The sequence below is a fragment of the Nansenia antarctica genome (genome assembly GCF_963989245.1).
Source record: "Nansenia antarctica genome assembly, chromosome: 2".
NCBI classification, from domain to species: domain Eukaryota; kingdom Metazoa; phylum Chordata; class Actinopteri; order Argentiniformes; family Microstomatidae; genus Nansenia; species Nansenia antarctica.
The window spans coordinates 89,252,740-89,269,416 of record NC_137675.1 but is presented as its reverse complement, the minus strand read 5'-3'; the positions used below and the strand labels follow the sequence as shown (position 1 = coordinate 89,269,416).

The 16,677-nt window shown below is 44.2% G+C and overlaps 1 protein-coding gene across 1 annotated transcript in view; it reads right to left on the bottom strand.

Moving 5' to 3' along the window:
- Positions 1–15,630, bottom strand: part of LOC308149572 (uncharacterized protein) — a 29,216-nt gene extending 13,586 nt beyond the window's left edge. Inside the window, exons 1-3 of the mRNA XM_080522432.1 lie at positions 15,585–15,630; positions 10,819–11,054; positions 7,483–7,584 (exon numbers count right to left, since the gene is read on the bottom strand). Coding sequence (XP_080378558.1) covers positions 7,483–7,584; positions 10,819–11,054; positions 15,585–15,615 — 369 coding nt within the window. The 5' untranslated portion in view covers positions 15,616–15,630. The remainder of the gene's footprint in view (positions 1–7,482; positions 7,585–10,818; positions 11,055–15,584) is intronic.
- Between the last annotated feature and the right edge of the window lie 1,047 nt (positions 15,631–16,677).

Genomic DNA, 16,677 nt, shown 5'->3' with positions numbered 1-16,677 from the left:
TGATGTACCATTTAGATAGTGTTGTTCCGACACCATTTTTTGATACCGATACCGATACCTGACCGTGCAGTACTTGCCGATACCGAGTACCGATCCGATACCACGGCGTTTGAAAAAACAAAACAAAAAAACATGTTTTTTGAGCCGCATACTCACCTCGATGTAAAATTATTGCTAACACTTAGTCTGGCACTGCTCAAAACCTTTGTAAAACAGGAAAAAATACCAACAGAGAGTGAATGCTATAGAACTTTTTTTTATTGTCTACCTGGTATGGTGACAAGAAAATCAACCCCTTATAAAACCTGAAATGTGGCTCTCACAGATGCCAATCAGTGCAATAGCCATTTAAGATATAAAACAGTCGTAGTAGTAGTGCAACAGCAAGTGAACATTTACAAACAAAATAACTTTAAGATATAAAACAGTCGTAGTAGTAGTGCAACAGCAAGTAAACAATTACAAACAAAATAACTTTAAGATATAAAACAGTCGTAGTAGTAGTGCAACAGCAAGTGAACATTTACAAACAAAATAACTTTAAGATATAAAACAGTCGTAGTAGTAGTGGGGCTCCTCCTCGACGGTCTGGAACCTTTTGTCGACAGCCGCTAGTAGGGTTGCTTTTATTGTTTTTATCCCGCTGTCCTCCTCGGTCTCTCGGGTCAACAGTCGCTTCAGTACCACCACCGTGGGGACGACTTCAGACGCGATGGAGGTGCTAAAGCTGATTTGTTTCATAATCTCCTCGAATGGAGCCAGGACGATGTTTACTTTTTCAAGTAAAGCCCACTGGTTGGTACTCAGGGCGTGTTTGTTTTTCAGCATGCGTGTTTGTTTTTCCGCGATAGTGAAAAGCTACCACGCCATTGGTTGAGAGCAGCTGCTCTGGGCCAATAGCGTTCCAGCAGAGGAGCATGCCTGGGCATGTCTGGGCATGTCTGTGTTAGGAAGGCTGTGTCAGGCAGACAAGCTGAGAAAAACGCAACGTGCTGCGTTTGAACAAGAGTTTGGTATCGGGTGTTATTATTTGTTAGTACTCGCCGATACCGATACCAGCATTTTTGTGCGTATCGGTGGCCATGCCGATACTAGTATCGGTATCGGAACAACACTACATTTAGACGTAGCAAGTTTGGGCAAACAGTCTTCTCAGTCAGAGCCATCCATTACTGGAATACCCTTCCTACTGACCTAAGACAGTGCAATAGCTTTCTAACTTTTAAACTTAAACTTAAACCAAATGTGTGATCATGAGTAATCATACTCATTTCAAGCACTGCTCGTAAACACTTTTTAATTATATTCGTCACTTTGTCATGTGTGTCTGTGTATTAGCTCTTTTTGTACTGTATTGCAATGTAATGCATTTTGCTGTGCCTGCTTATCTTGTATTGTCATGTAGTGTATTGCCTGTTATGTCGCTTTGTTGTGCTTGCTGATGTTTTTAATGACACTACACCATTCATTTTGTAATAACCTGCTCAGGGACTACAGATGGAAATTAGCTCATGAGCTAACTCTGGCGCATTTACATTGATGTGGAAACTGATTTGTTGATTAATGTGCACGGCCCCTGGTAAATAAATAAAAAATAAATAAATAAGTACAGTTAATTTTCTAAACGCTGCACCTTAATGGATGTTTATTTTATTATACAAGTATATATATATATATACATTATTATTAGTAGGTTGCAGCTGGTTGAAGCAGCATTGACAGACTTAGTTTTATTTAAGAAAGACAGACCCACTGTTTGTTTAGTAAACCTGTTTAATAATAAAACAAATAAAAATTACCCTGCTACCGAAGCGTGACTTAAACCGAGGTACGTACCGAACCGACATTTTGGTGAACCGTTACACCCCTAGTGCGTAGGTGTGGGGATTATGGTTTGTTGATGTGCTGTAAGACAGGAATTTATGAAAGGGTGCCAGAACTCTATTAAGAGGTGTTAGATGAGGAGGTAAGAAGGGGAGTAATAGTGAGCATGTTTCATAACATAAAGCAGAGTATACCTGGTGCGTGGGTGAGTGAGTGAGGAGGTCAGACTGAGAGATAAGAGGGAAGGAACAAGTAGGATTACCTAAGTTAAGAATAGGGAAAGGGGAAACAGTGCAGGACTTCTCGGCTGTTAAGGTGAGGGAGTGCTACTGGGCTGTTAGAGAGTGATACTGGGCTGTTAGAGAGTGATACTGGGCTGTTAGACAGCAGAGAGAGAGAGTGCTACTGGCCTGTTACAGAGCAGAGAGAGAGAGTGATACTGGGCTGTTAGACAGCAGAGTGAGAGAGTGATACTGGGCTGTTAGACAGCAGAGAGAGAGAGTGATACGGGCCTGTTAGATAGCAGAGTGAGAGAGTGATACTGGGCTGTTAGACAGCAGAGTGAGAGAGTGATACTGGGCTGTTAGATAGCAGAGTGAGAGAGTGATACTGGGCTGTTAGACAGCAGAGTGAGAGAGTGCTACTGGGCTGTTAGACAGCAGAGTGAGAGAGTGCTACTGGGCTGTTAGACAGCAGAGTGAGAGAGTGATACTGGGCTGTTAGACAGCAGAGAGAGAGAGTGATACTGGGCTGTTAGACAGCAGAGTGAGAGAGTGATACTGGCCTGTTAGACAGCAGAGTGAGAGAGTGATACTGGGCTGTTAGACAGCAGAGTGAGAGAGTGATACTGGGCTGTTAGACAGCAGAGAGAGAGAGTGATACGGGCCTGTTAGACAGCAGAGTGAGAGAGTGATACTGGGCTGTTAGACAGCAGAGTGAGAGAGTGATACTGGGCTGTTAGACAGCAGAGAGAGAGAGTGATACGGGCCTGTTAGACAGCAGAGTGAGAGAGTGATACTGGGCTGTTAGACAGCAGAGTGAGAGAGTGATACTGGGCTGTTAGACAGCAGAGAGAGAGAGTGATACGGGCCTGTTAGACAGCAGAGTGAGAGAGTGATACGGGCCTGTTAGACAGCAGAGAGAGAGAGTGATACGGGCCTGTTAGACAGCAGAGTGAGAGAGTGATACTGGGCTGTTAGACAGCAGAGAGAGAGAGTGATACTGGGCTGTTAGACAGCAGAGAGAGAGAGTGATACTGAGCTGTTAGACAGCAGAGTGAGAGAGTGATACTGGGCTGTTAGACAGCAGAGTGAGAGAGTGATACTGGGCTGTTAGACAGCAGAGAGAGAGAGTGATACGGGCCTGTTAGACAGCAGAGTGAGAGAGTGATACTGGGCTGTTAGACAGCAGAGTGAGAGAGTGATACTGGGCTGTTAGACAGCAGAGAGAGAGAGTGATACTGGGCTGTTAGACAGCAGAGTGAGAGAGTGATACTGGGCTGTTAGACAGCAGAGTGAGAGAGTGATACTGGGCTGTTAGACAGCAGAGAGAGAGAGTGATACTGGGCTGTTAGATAGCAGAGAGAGAGAGTGATACTGGGCTGTTAGACAGCAGAGAGAGAGAGTGCTACTGGCCTGTTACAGAGCAGAGAGAGAGAGTGATACTGGGCTGTTAGACAGCAGAGTGAGAGAGTGATACTGGGCTGTTAGACAGCAGAGAGAGAGAGTGATACGGGCCTGTTAGACAGCAGAGTGAGAGAGTGATACTGGGCTGTTAGACAGCAGAGTGAGAGAGTGATACTGGGCTGTTAGACAGCAGAGAGAGAGAGTGATACGGGCCTGTTAGACAGCAGAGTGAGAGAGTGATACTGGGCTGTTAGACAGCAGAGTGAGAGAGTGATACTGGGCTGTTAGACAGCAGAGTGAGAGAGTGATACTGGGCTGTTAGACAGCAGAGAGAGAGAGTGATACGGGCCTGTTAGACAGCAGAGTGAGAGAGTGATACTGGGCTGTTAGACAGCAGAGTGAGAGAGTGATACTGGGCTGTTAGACAGCAGAGAGAGAGAGTGATACTGGGCTGTTAGACAGCAGAGTGAGAGAGTGATACTGGGCTGTTAGACAGCAGAGAGAGAGAGTGATACTGGGCTGTTAGATAGCAGAGAGAGAGAGTGATACTGGGCTGTTAGACAGCAGAGAGAGAGAGTGCTACTGGCCTGTTACAGAGCAGAGAGAGAGAGTGATACTGGGCTGTTAGACAGCAGAGTGAGAGAGAGAGAGTGATACTGGGCTGTTAGATAGCAGAGTGAGAGAGTGATACTGGGCTGTTAGACAGCAGAGTGAGAGAGAGAGAGAGATACTGGGCTGTTAGATAGCAGAGTGAGAGAGTGATACTGGGCTGTTAGATAGCAGAGTGAGAGAGTGATACTGGCCTGTTAGACAGCAGAGAGAGAGAGAGAGAGAGTGATACTGGGCTGTTAGACAGCAGAGAGAGAGAGTGATACTGGGCTGTTAGACAGCAGAGTGAGAGAGTGATACTGGGCTGTTAGATAGCAGAGTGAGAGAGTGCTACTGGGCTGTTAGACAGCAGAGTGAGAGAGTGATACTGGGCTGTTAGACAGCAGAGTGAGAGAGAGAGAGAGTGATACTGGGCTGTTAGACAGCAGAGAGAGAGAGTGCTACTGGGCTGTTAGACAGCAGAGAGAGAGAGTGATACTGGGCTGTTAGACAGCAGAGAGAGAGAGTGATACTGGGCTGTTAGACAGCAGAGTGAGAGAGTGATACTGAGCTGTTAGACAGCAGAGTGAGAGAGTGATACTGGGCTGTTAGACAGCAGAGAGAGAGAGTGATACTGGGCTGTTAGACAGCAGAGAGAGAGAGTGATACTGGGCTGTTAGACAGCAGAGAGAGAGAGTGATACTGGGCTGTTAGACAGCAGAGAGAGAGAGTGATACTGGGCTGTTAGACAGCAGAGTGAGAGAGTGATACTGGGCTGTTAGACAGCAGAGAGAGAGAGTGATACTGGGCTGTTAGACAGCAGAGTGAGAGAGTGATACTGGGCTGTTAGACAGCAGAGAGAGAGAGTGCTACTGGCCTGTTAGAGAGAGAGAGTGATACTGGCCTGTTAGACAGCAGAGAGAGAGTGCTACTGGCCTGTTAGAGAGAGAGAGAGTGATACTGGGCTGTTAGACAGCAGAGAGAGAGAGTGATACTGGGCTGTTAGATAGCAGAGTGAGAGAGTGCTACTGGCCTGTTAGACAGCAGAGTGAGAGAGTGATACTGGGCTGTTAGACAGCAGAGTGAGAGAGAGATACTGGGCTGTTAGATAGCAGAGTGAGAGAGAGTGATACTGGCCTGTTAGACAGCAGAGAGAGAGAGAGTGCTACTGGCCTGTTAGATAGCAGAGAGAGAGAGAGATACTGGGCTGTGAGAGAGTGCTACTGGGCTGTTAGACAGCAGAGAGAGAGAGAGAGTGCTACTGGGCTGTTAGATAGCAGAGTGAGAGAGTGCTACTGGGCTGTTAGATAGCAGAGTGAGAGAGAGATACTGGGCTGTTAGACAGCAGAGTGAGAGAGTGCTACTGGGCTGTTAGATAGCAGAGTGAGAGAGTGCTACCGGGCTGTTAGATAGCAGAGTGAGAAAGTGCTACTGGGCTGTAAGATAGCAGAGTGAGAAAGTGCTACTGGGCTGTAAGATAGCAGAGTGAGAGAGTGCTACTGGGCTGTTAGACAGCAGAGTGAGAGAGTGCTACTGGGCTGTTAGATAGCAGAGTGAGAGAGTGCTACCGGGCTGTTAGATAGCAGAGTGAGAAAGTGCTACAGGCCTGTTAGATAGCAGAGAGAGAGAGTGCTACTGGGCTGTTAGATAGCAGAGTGAGAGAGTGCTACTGGGCTGTTAGACAGCAGAGAGAGAGTGCTACTGGGCTGTTAGATAGCAGAGTGAGAAAGTGCTACTGGGCTGTTAGACAGCAGAGTGAGAGAGTGCTACTGGGCTGTTAGATAGCAGAGTGAGAAAGTGCTACTGGGCTGTTAGACAGCAGAGTGAGAGAGAGCCTGTGGCAGAGAGAGAGAGGGGGGAAGCAGGTTTTCCCAGGGTTGGAGGTAAAGAACATATGGAGGAATTTAGTTTTCAAATATGATAGTTTAGAGCGTACACATTCAGATGTTCTATGATAGTTTAGAGCGTACACATTCAGATGTTCTATGATAGTTTAGAGCGTACACATTCAGATGTTCTATGATAGTTTAGAGCGTACACATTCAGATGTTCTATGATAGTTTAGAGCGTACACATTCAGATGTTATGCTCAGACATAATAGGCTCTTTACTAAGGTGGTGTTGCATCAGGTGGGCAGAACAGTGTGGAGGGAGTGTGATGTGTGTGGGATACAGGATGAGAATGTAATGCATTTGCTGTCTGGATGTATAGAGATGGAGGGATTTAAATAAAGGTTGAAAGGGTTAGAGGAGAAGTACTGGGGGGTGGAGGTGGTTGGTGTTATTTGGGGTGGAAGGAAAGAGGAGGGGAGTGAATATATGGTGTTTACCTGTTGTATTATCACAGGCTAGGTATGCAACATATTTGAGGAGGAATTCAGTGGGTAAAGTAGGTAACTGGAACATTTGAGGGATTGGTAGAGAAGAATGTGAGACTGATGCATAAGACAGGTCAAAAAGATGTTGAGAAGCTGTTTGTAAGGGAGTGTGGGTTTACAAGAGTGGGGTGGAAGGGGGGTTAAAGATGTTGAGAAGCTGTTTGTAAGGGAGTGTGGGTTTATAAGAGTGGGGTGGAAGGGGGGTTAAAGATGTTGAGAAGCTGTTTGTAAGGGAGTGTGGGTTTATAAGAGTGGGGTGGAAGGGGGGTTAAAGATGTTGAGAAGCTGTTTGTAAGGGAGTGTGGGTTTACAAGAGTGGGGTGGAAGGGGGGTTAAAGATGTTGAGAAGCTGTTTGTAAGGGAGTGTGGGTTTACAAGAGAGGGGTGGAAGGGGGGTTAAAGATGTTGAGAAGCTGTTTGTAAGGGAGTGTGGGTTTACAAGAGTGGGGTGGAAGGGGGGTTAAAGATGTTGAGAAGCTGTTTGTAAGGGAGTGTGGGTTTATAAGAGTGGGTGGAAGGGGGGTTAAAGATGTTGAGAAGCTGTTTGTAAGGGAGTGTGGGTTTATAAGAGTGGGGTGGAAGGGGGGTTAAAGATGTTGAGAAGCTGTTTGTAAGGGAGTGTGGGTTTATAAGAGTGGGTGGAAGGGGGGTTAAAGATGTTGAGAAGCTGTTTGTAAGGGAGTGTGGGTTTATAAGAGTGGGGTGGAAGGGGGGTTGGAGTTTGATTTTGATCTATGTGCTTTTTGTTTTGCAATCTATGTGTTTTTTTGGTTGTGATTTAGGTGTCTATTTATTTATTTACGGTCTATATGGTCTTGGACTATAATACAACTACTATATAATATATATAGCTATGATTGTAATTGCATTGATATGTTTCATAATAATACAAAAAAACATATATTCGCAGGGTTCCCGGTTCGATTCCGGCCACGGACATATCCTGCATGTCATCCCTTCTCTCTCTCTCCCATCCTTCCTGTCAATCTCTACTGTCACGATCGCAATAACAAATATGAGTGGGACTGCCTCACTCAGGAAAAACAAGTGTCAGTCAGTGAACTCACCTCTGCCCTACAGAGAGCTGCGAGGGTCTGCATCCTGTCCAGGTGTGACTGAATGTTCTGGAGGTCTGCAGGTGAACTGGAGCGACACAATTCCAGAATCAGCTGAAATCAGACAGATGTTGATGATGAGACAAGTGATAACACAGCCTTGTTCTCTGTCTATCTGTGTGACCACTAGGGCTGGGACGACGCGTCGACGTAGTCGACTACGTCAATACGTCGACTTGCGTAATGTGCGTCGCAAATAAACAACATGGCTGCGACCAGTGGAGACCAGCAAGGAGGAAGTAGCCAAAATGTAATCTAATCTTAATATAATCATTAGTGATCAAAAACAATATCAAAAGTTTCATTATTCTCTCTATCTTCCTTCCTCTTATCTTGCTCAGCAAACACACACACGCGAGCGCGACATGCACGAACGCACATTTCGTAAGCCATTTCTATTCCAGTAACGGATCAGCTGATTAGTAAGAGAACGCGTGTAGAAAGTGTCTTTTGTTTTGTTTCATAGAAAATTGTGTTTATTTCAGATACTGTAGTGGAAGATATTATCCACATTTCCAGTGAAGTAGCTGCCATCTAGTTGTGATTTGTTTTGTTTATCACGCCCCTTCATCACCCAGCGTTGACGACGCGGATGGTTCAGGTTACACTGGTATGAACGCGGTTCTTCGCCGGTGTGAAAGCCCTATGAGTGTGTGTGTGTGTGTGTGCATCTGTGTGTGTATGCGTTCATCTGTGTGTGTGCATCTGTGTGTACAGGTGCAACTCAAAAAATTAGAATATCGTGCAAAAGTTAATTTATTTCAGTAATTCAACTTAAAGGGTTAAACTTAGATATTATATAGACTCATTACATTCAAAGCGAGATATTTCAAGCCTTTATTTGTTATACATTTGATGATTATGGCTTACAGCTTATGAAAACCCCAAATTCAATATCTCAGAAAATTAGAATATTGTGAAAATGTTCAATATTGTAGGCTCAAGTGTTATACTCTAATCAGACAATTAATCCAAAACACCTGCAAAGGGTTCCTGAGCCTTTAAATGGTCTCTCAGTCTGGTTCAGTAGAATTCACAATCATGGGGAAGGCTGCTGACCTGACAGTTGTGCAGAAAACCATCATCGACACCCTCCACAAGACCATCATCGACACCCTCCACAAGACCATCATCGACACCCTCCACAAGGAGGGAAAGCCTCAAAAGGTAATTGCGAAAGAAGTTGGATGTTCACAAAGTGCTGTATCAAAGCACATTAATAGAAAGTTAAGTGGAAGGAAAAAGTGTGGAAGAAAAAGGTGTACAAACAACAGGGATGACCGCAGCCTGGAGAGGATTGTCAGGAAAAGGCCATTCAAATGTGTGGGGGAGCTTCACAAGGAGTGGACTGAGGCTGGAGTTAGTGCATCAAGAGCCACCACACACAGACGGATCCTGGACATGGGCTTCAAATGTAGCATTCCTCTTGTAAACCGTCAGAAGCGTCTGACCTGGGCTAAAGAAAAAAAGAACTGGTCTGTTGCTCAGTGGTCCAAAGTGCTCTTCTCTGATGAGCACATTTTGCCTCTCATTTGGAAACCAAGGTCCCAGAGTCTGGAGGAAGAATGGAGAGGCACACAACCCAAGACACTTGAAATCCAGTGTGAAGTTTCCACAGTCTGTGTTGATTTGGGGAGCCATGTCATCTGCTGGTGTTGGTCCACTGTGCTTTATTAAGTCCACAGTCAACGCAGCCGTCTACCAGGACATTTTAGAGCACTTCATGCTTCCTTCAGCAGACAAGCTTTATGGAGATGCTGACTTCATTTTCCAGCAGGACTTGGCACCTGCCCACACTGCCAAAAGTACCAAAACCTGGTTAAATGACATGGGATTCCTGTGCTTGATTGGCCAGCAAACTCGCCTGACCTGAACCCCATAGAGAACCTTTGGGGCATTGCCAAGAGAAAGATGAGAGACATGAGGCCGAACAATGCAGAAGAGCTGAAGGCCGCTATTGAAGCATCCTGGTCTTCCATAACACCTCAGCAGTGCCACAGGCTGATAACATCCATGCCACGCCGCATTGAGGCAGTAATTCATGCAAAAGGGGCCCAAACCAAGTACTGAGTACATATGCATGATTATACTTTTCAGAGGGCTGACATTTCTGTATTTAAAATCATTTTCTTATTTATTTCATGTAATATTCTAATTTTCTGAGATATTGAATTTGGGGTTTTCATAAGCTGTAAGCCATAATCAAATTTATAACAAATAAAGGCTTGAAATATCTCGCTTTGCATGTAATGAGTCTATATAATATCCAAGTTTAACCCTTTAAGTTGAATTACTTAAATAAATGAACTTTTGCACGATATTCTAATTTTTTGAGTTGCACCTGTATGTGTGTGTGTGTGTGTGTGTGTGTGTCTGTATCTGTGTGTGTGTGTGTGTGTGTATGTGTATGCATCTGTGTGTGTGTGTGTTGGTAGAGCACGGCGCTATGACGCTTAGGTTGTGGGTTTGATTCCCGCTGGGACCATATATACTGAGAATGTATGCACTGCAATGTAAGATGCTTTGGATAACAGCGGATAAGTTATGAACGAGCACTTGAAGCGGAGTTATTACTTGCACTTTTCTTTTTATTTGAAGTTAACTTTTATATGTTATAATATTATATTTTATGTTGGACTGTAAGAAAGAGAGGATATTTTTTGTTGTGGAATATTGCCCTGCAGTGCAGAAGCCTAATTTATATATTTGTACAAGAATAATTGAATAAAATACTGAAATGTTAATAAGAGAAGTTTTTGACATTTATTTGGGGAAAATTAAGTGATACATTAATCGAACAGTAAAAAAGAAAATCGTTAGACTAATCGTTAAATTAGTCGTTAGAGTAATCGACCAACCGAAAAAATAATCGCTAGATTAATCGTTAGAAAAATTGTCGTTTGGGACAGCCCTAGTGACCACATTACTAGACATGTGGGCTACTAGTTAATACAGCAGAAAGACATGTGGGCTACTAGTAGTCTAGCAGCAAGTCTTCAAAAAAGGCTTTAATTTTCAAGATACTCCTACCCGAGGTAGAACAAATGACAACAAGGATTTTTCTTATCTTTAGGGTCTCCTATAGGTAAATACAGCAGAAAGAGTCAATAAGTCCAACCAAATATGTTGCTTATTACAAATCACTGTTTCTCTGAATCTCTCTCCTCCTCTCCATCCCTCTTTCTCTCTCCTCTCCATCCCTCTTTCTCTCTCCTCTCCATCCCTCTCTCCTCTCCTCTCCATCCCTCTTTCTCTCTCCTCTCCTCTCCATCCCTCTCTCTCTCTCACCTGTGATCGAAGGCCCAGACTGAGCTGGGCCCTCTGTCTGTGGCTCAGAAGCTCTGGGACAATCTCAGTGACCATGGTAACAAACTCCTCCAGCATCCCATAGTGCATCACTCCTCTCTTCTGGACCGTCTGCCAGACGGCTGCTGCTGCCAGCCGCAGAGGAGGGACCAGGAGGCGCATGCAGGGGAGAGGAGGAGGGACCAGGAGGCGCAGGCAGGGGAGAGGAGGAGGCGCACCTGAAACATACAATTTGAGTATAATTAATTGGCAATTTTTTTAAAACTCTGTAGCACTCATTCTTTTGAAAGAAAAGTGCAATACAAATAAAATGCATTATTATTATTAATGACAAAACAGTTCACACACTGATTAAATATGGTAATGGTAAGCATGATTGTTTTAATTTTGAGTTATTTAATGAAGTTGAATTTGGTTTTGAAATTATAATCGATATTCACAATTAATTAGGCTAGTTGTGCTCTTATTTGTTGATAATCCAATGTGAGAACTTGCCCGACATAGTGTAACAATCTACCCGCTGATGGGGCAATTTGTCAAATGCAGTCTATTTAACGGTCTACAACTCTGTACTGAAATAAGATATGAATATATAATCAATACAAAATGTGCCCAAGACCTTCTTCTTTCATTTGGTATAACGTTCATACCATTGTGATGTATTGTGCCCAGTAAATGTTAAACAGTGTGTGACAACATACCCTGCGCTCCCCTACTCAGCGGACATAGATTGTTTAACAAGGCAGTTAAATTGACAAGGCAGCTACATTGACATGGCAGCAGACATTGACAAGGCAGCTACATTGACAAGGCAGCTACATTGACATGGCAGCTACATTGACATGGCAGCAGACATTGACAAGGCAGCTACATTGACATGGCAGCAGACATTGACAAGGCAGCTACATTGACATGGCAGCTACATTGACAAGGCAGCTACATTGACAAGGCAGCTACATTGACATGGCAGCAGACATTGACAAGGCAGCAGACATTGACAAGGCAGCTACATTGACATGGCAGCAGACATTGACAAGGCAGCTACATTGACATGGCAGCTACATTGACAAGGCAGCTACATTGACAAGGCAGCTACATTGACAAGACAGCAGACATTGACAAGGCAGCAGACATTGACAAGGCAGCAGACATTGACAAGGCAGCTACATTGACAAGGCAGCTACATTGACAAGGCAGCAGACATTGACAAGGCAGCTACATTGACAAGGCAGCTACATTGACAAGGCAGCTACATTGACAAGGCAGCTACATTGACAAGGCAGCAGACATTGACAAGGCAGCAGACATTGACATGGCAGCTACATTGACAAGACAGCTACATTGACAAGGCAGCTACATTGACATGGCAGCTACATTGACAAGGCAACTACATTGACAAGACAGCTACATTGACAAGGCAGCTACATTGACAAGACAGCTACATTGACAAGGCAGCTACATTGACATGGCAGCTACATTGACAAGACAGCTACATTGACAAGGCAGCTACATTGACATGGCAGCTACATAGACAAGGCAGCTACATTGACAAGGCAACTACATTGACAAGACAGCTACATTGACAAGGCAACTACATTGACAAGGCAGCTACATTGACAAGGCAGCTACATTGACAAGGCAGCTACATTGACAAGGCAACTACATTGACAAGGCAGCAGACATTGACAAGGCAGCTACATTGACAAGGCAGCTACATTGACATGGCAGCTACATTGACAAGGCAGCTACATTGACAAGACAGCTACATTGACAAGGCAGCAGACATTGACAAGGCAGCTACATAGACAAGGCAGCTACATTGACAAGGCAGCTACATTGACAAGGCAGCTACATTGACAAGGCAGCGACACTGACAAGGCAGCTACATTGACAAGGCAGCTACATTGACAAGGTAGCTACATTGACAAGGCAGCTACATTGACAAGGCAGCAGACATTGACAAGGCAGCTACATTGACATGGCAGCTACATTGACAAGGCAGCTACATTGACAAGGCAGCAGACATTGACAAGGCAGCTACATTGACATGGCAGCTACATTGACAAGGCAGCTACATTGACAAGGCAGCAGACATTGACAAGGCAGCAGACATTGACAAGGCAGCAGACATTGACAAGGCAGCAGACATTGACAAGGCAGCTACATTGACAAGGCAGCAGACATTGACAAGGCAGCAGACATTGACAAGGCAGCAGACATTGACAAGGCAGCAGACATTGACAAGGCAGCTACATTGACAAGGCAGCTACATTGACAAGGCAGCTACATTGACAAGGCAGCTACATTGACAAGGCAGCAGACATTGACAAGGCAGCTACATAGACAAGGCAGCTACATAGACAAGGCAGCTACATTGACATGGCAGCATACATTGACAAGGCAGCTACATTGACATGGCAGCATACATTGACAAGGCAGCTACATTGACAAGGCAGCTACATTGACAAGGCAGCTACATTGACAAGGCAGCATACATTGACAAGGCAGCTACATTGACAAGGCAGCAGACATTGACAAGGCAGCAGACATTGACAAGGCAGCTACATTGACAAGGCAGCAGACATTGACAAGGCAGCTACATAGACAAGACAGCTACATTGACAAGGCAGCATACATTGACAAGGCAGCTACATTGACAAGGCAGCTACATTGACAAGGCAGCTACATTGACACGGCAGCTACATTGACAAGGCAGCTACATTGACAAGGCAGCTACATTGACAAGGCAGCTACATTGACATGGCAGCTACATTGACAAGGCAGCTACATTGACAAGGCAGCTACATTGACAAGGCAGCAGACATTGACAAGGCAGCAGACATTGACAAGGCAGCTACATTGACATGGCAGCTACATTGACAAGGCAGCTACATTGACAAGGCAGCTACATTGACAAGGCAGCAGACATTGACATGGCAGCTACATTGACAAGGCAGCTACATTGACAAGGCAGCTACATTGACATGGCAGCTACATTGACAAGGCAGCTACATTGACAAGGCAGCTACATTGACAAGGCAGCTACATTGACAAGGCAGATACATTGACATGGCAGCTACATTGACATGGCAGCTACATTGACAAGGCAGCTACATTGACAAGGCAGCTACATTGACAAGGCAGCAGACATTGACAAGGCAGCTACATTGACAAGGCAGCTACATAGACAAGGCAGCTACATTGACAAGGCAGCTACATTGACAAGGCAGCTACATTGACAAGGCAGCAGACATTGACAAGGCAGCTACATTGACATGGCAGCTACATTGACATGGCAGCTACATTGACATGGCAGCTACATTGACAAGGCAGCTACATTGACAAGGCAGCTACATTGACAAGGCAGCTACATTGACAAGGCAGCTACATTGACAAGGCAGCAGACATTGACAAGGCAGCTACATTGACAAGGCAGCTACATTGACAAGGCAGCTACATTGACATGGCAGCTACATTGACATGGTAGCTACATTGACATGGCAGCTACATTGACATGGCAGCTACATTGACAAGGCAGCTACATTGACAAGGCAGCTACATTGACATGGCAGCTACATTGACAAGGCAGCAGACATTGACAAGGCAGCTACATTGACAAGGCAGCTACATTGACAAGGCAGCTACATTGACAAGGCAGCTACATTGACAAGGCAGCTACATTGACATGGCAGCTACATTGACAAGGCAGCTACATTGACAAGGCAGCTACATTGACAAGGCAGCTACATTGACAAGGCAGCTACATTGACAAGGCAGCAGACATTGACAAGGCAGCTACATTGACAAGGCAGCTACATTGACATGGTAGCTACATTGACATGGCAGCTACATTGACATGGCAGCTACATTGACAAGGCAGCTACATTGACAAGGCAGCTACATTGACATGGCAGCTACATTGACAAGGCAGCTACATTGACAAGGCAGCTACATTGACATGGCAGCTACATTGACAAGGCAGCAGACATTGACAAGGCAGCTACATTGACAAGGCAGCTACATTGACAAGGCAGCTACATTGACAAGGCAGCTACATTGACAAGGCAGCTACATTGACAAGGCAGCTACATTGACATGGCAGCTACATTGACAAGGCAGCTACATTGACAAGGCAGCTACATTGACAAGGCAGCTACATTGACATGGCAGCTACATTGACAAGGCAGTTACATTGACAAGGCAGCTACATTGACAAGACATGGCAGCTACATTGACATGGCAGCTACATTGACAAGGCAGCTACATTGACAAGGCAGCTACACTACTAGTGTGCAGCCCTTGAGTAAGGCACTTAGCCCTCAGTTACTCCAGGGGGAATGTCCCTGTCGCTGTAATTCGTAATTGTAAATCGTTTTGGATTAAAAGCGTCTGGCTAAATGGCAAAAATTAACAATTAAATTAAAAATCACGGTCGAGACGGTTGGCACTTTCGCGGGCTTTGAGGTTTAAGAACGGGCGCGCGCCTCAGGCAGCGGGAATGACGCGCAGCAGCGTAGTAGTATGATATTATTACCTTCATTACTTCACCGATCGGACAACTGAAGGAGGAATTCATTTTTCGCGGATATTAATACATATTGATTGATTGATTTTTCTCTTTGTTTTGACTTGTCAAGTGCAGGAGGAAGTCCACCTGTCCCAACATGAACTTGTCAAGTCAACTTGATAAGCCGTGACGTCGAGCCCTGTAACTGTAAGTACAACGAAGTAAGTCAAAATGTTTTCACCTTTTCTCTCATGAATGACTCCTTCTTGCATCTTGAGAGTCTCTGTAGCCACATCTGAGAAGTGGAGCTGTGAGGGAGAGTTTAGTCTTAGAGGTTTAAACTGTCAAAACATCTCCGCTGTAGCTGTCAGCACAATATCTGATACAAGATGGAGGCCTGACCGGAAAAGGAAGTCTACAGTTGGTCCGACCCCGGGGAACTGTTACCATGATGCAACGTTCCGCACGACGCACACTGTTGTAACTTTATCGGTTATGATTAACTTAATCTGTTACTTGATTGATTAATATGTTACATAATTGATTGACAGTTAAAAGAGTTATTATTTATCGTTAAAAAATTCCCAGTGCTGTTATACTGTATATCAGCACTCATGGAATGCGTCTTGTCCAATCAAATTTGCTTGGTCGGAACTAACTGTTGTATAAATATATATATATATATAAAAATAAAATAAAAATAATAATAAAAAATAATTATATATATATATATACACAAGCGTCTTTGAGTGTCTAGAAAAGCGCTATATAAGTCTTATGTATTATATGTACATATATGTACATATATATATAATATCTGAATATACATGTATATATGAATATGAATATATATATGAATGAATGAATGAATGAATGGTCTTTATTGTCATTGATATAGTACAGGTACCAAACAACGAAATTTGGGAGGTGGGGCTCCCCTGGTGCTAGGAAAGAGAAAAAAAAACTAAAAAAACAAGAAGGGAAAAGAGCTGGTTTACATAAATAAAGGCTATGTACACTATCCACTATACTATACTGTACAGATAAAACACTGTGCTGTACTCTATGCTATGCTATACCTATTCTAACATTTCCTATCTCTGAACCTTATGTACCCGAGGGTTGTCATATTGCACATAGTGTTATTGCACATTCATTTAAAGTGTCGCAGTTTGCAGGTTTGAAATGTTCACAGTTGTGTTTGGTATATATGAATATGGTATATATGAATATGAATATATATATGAATATGAATAAGACATTATTACAATTAAAAGAAATGTGATTCAAGGAGAATGGTTCAAGGAGAGAACGAATGCTGCTGCCCAGATGAT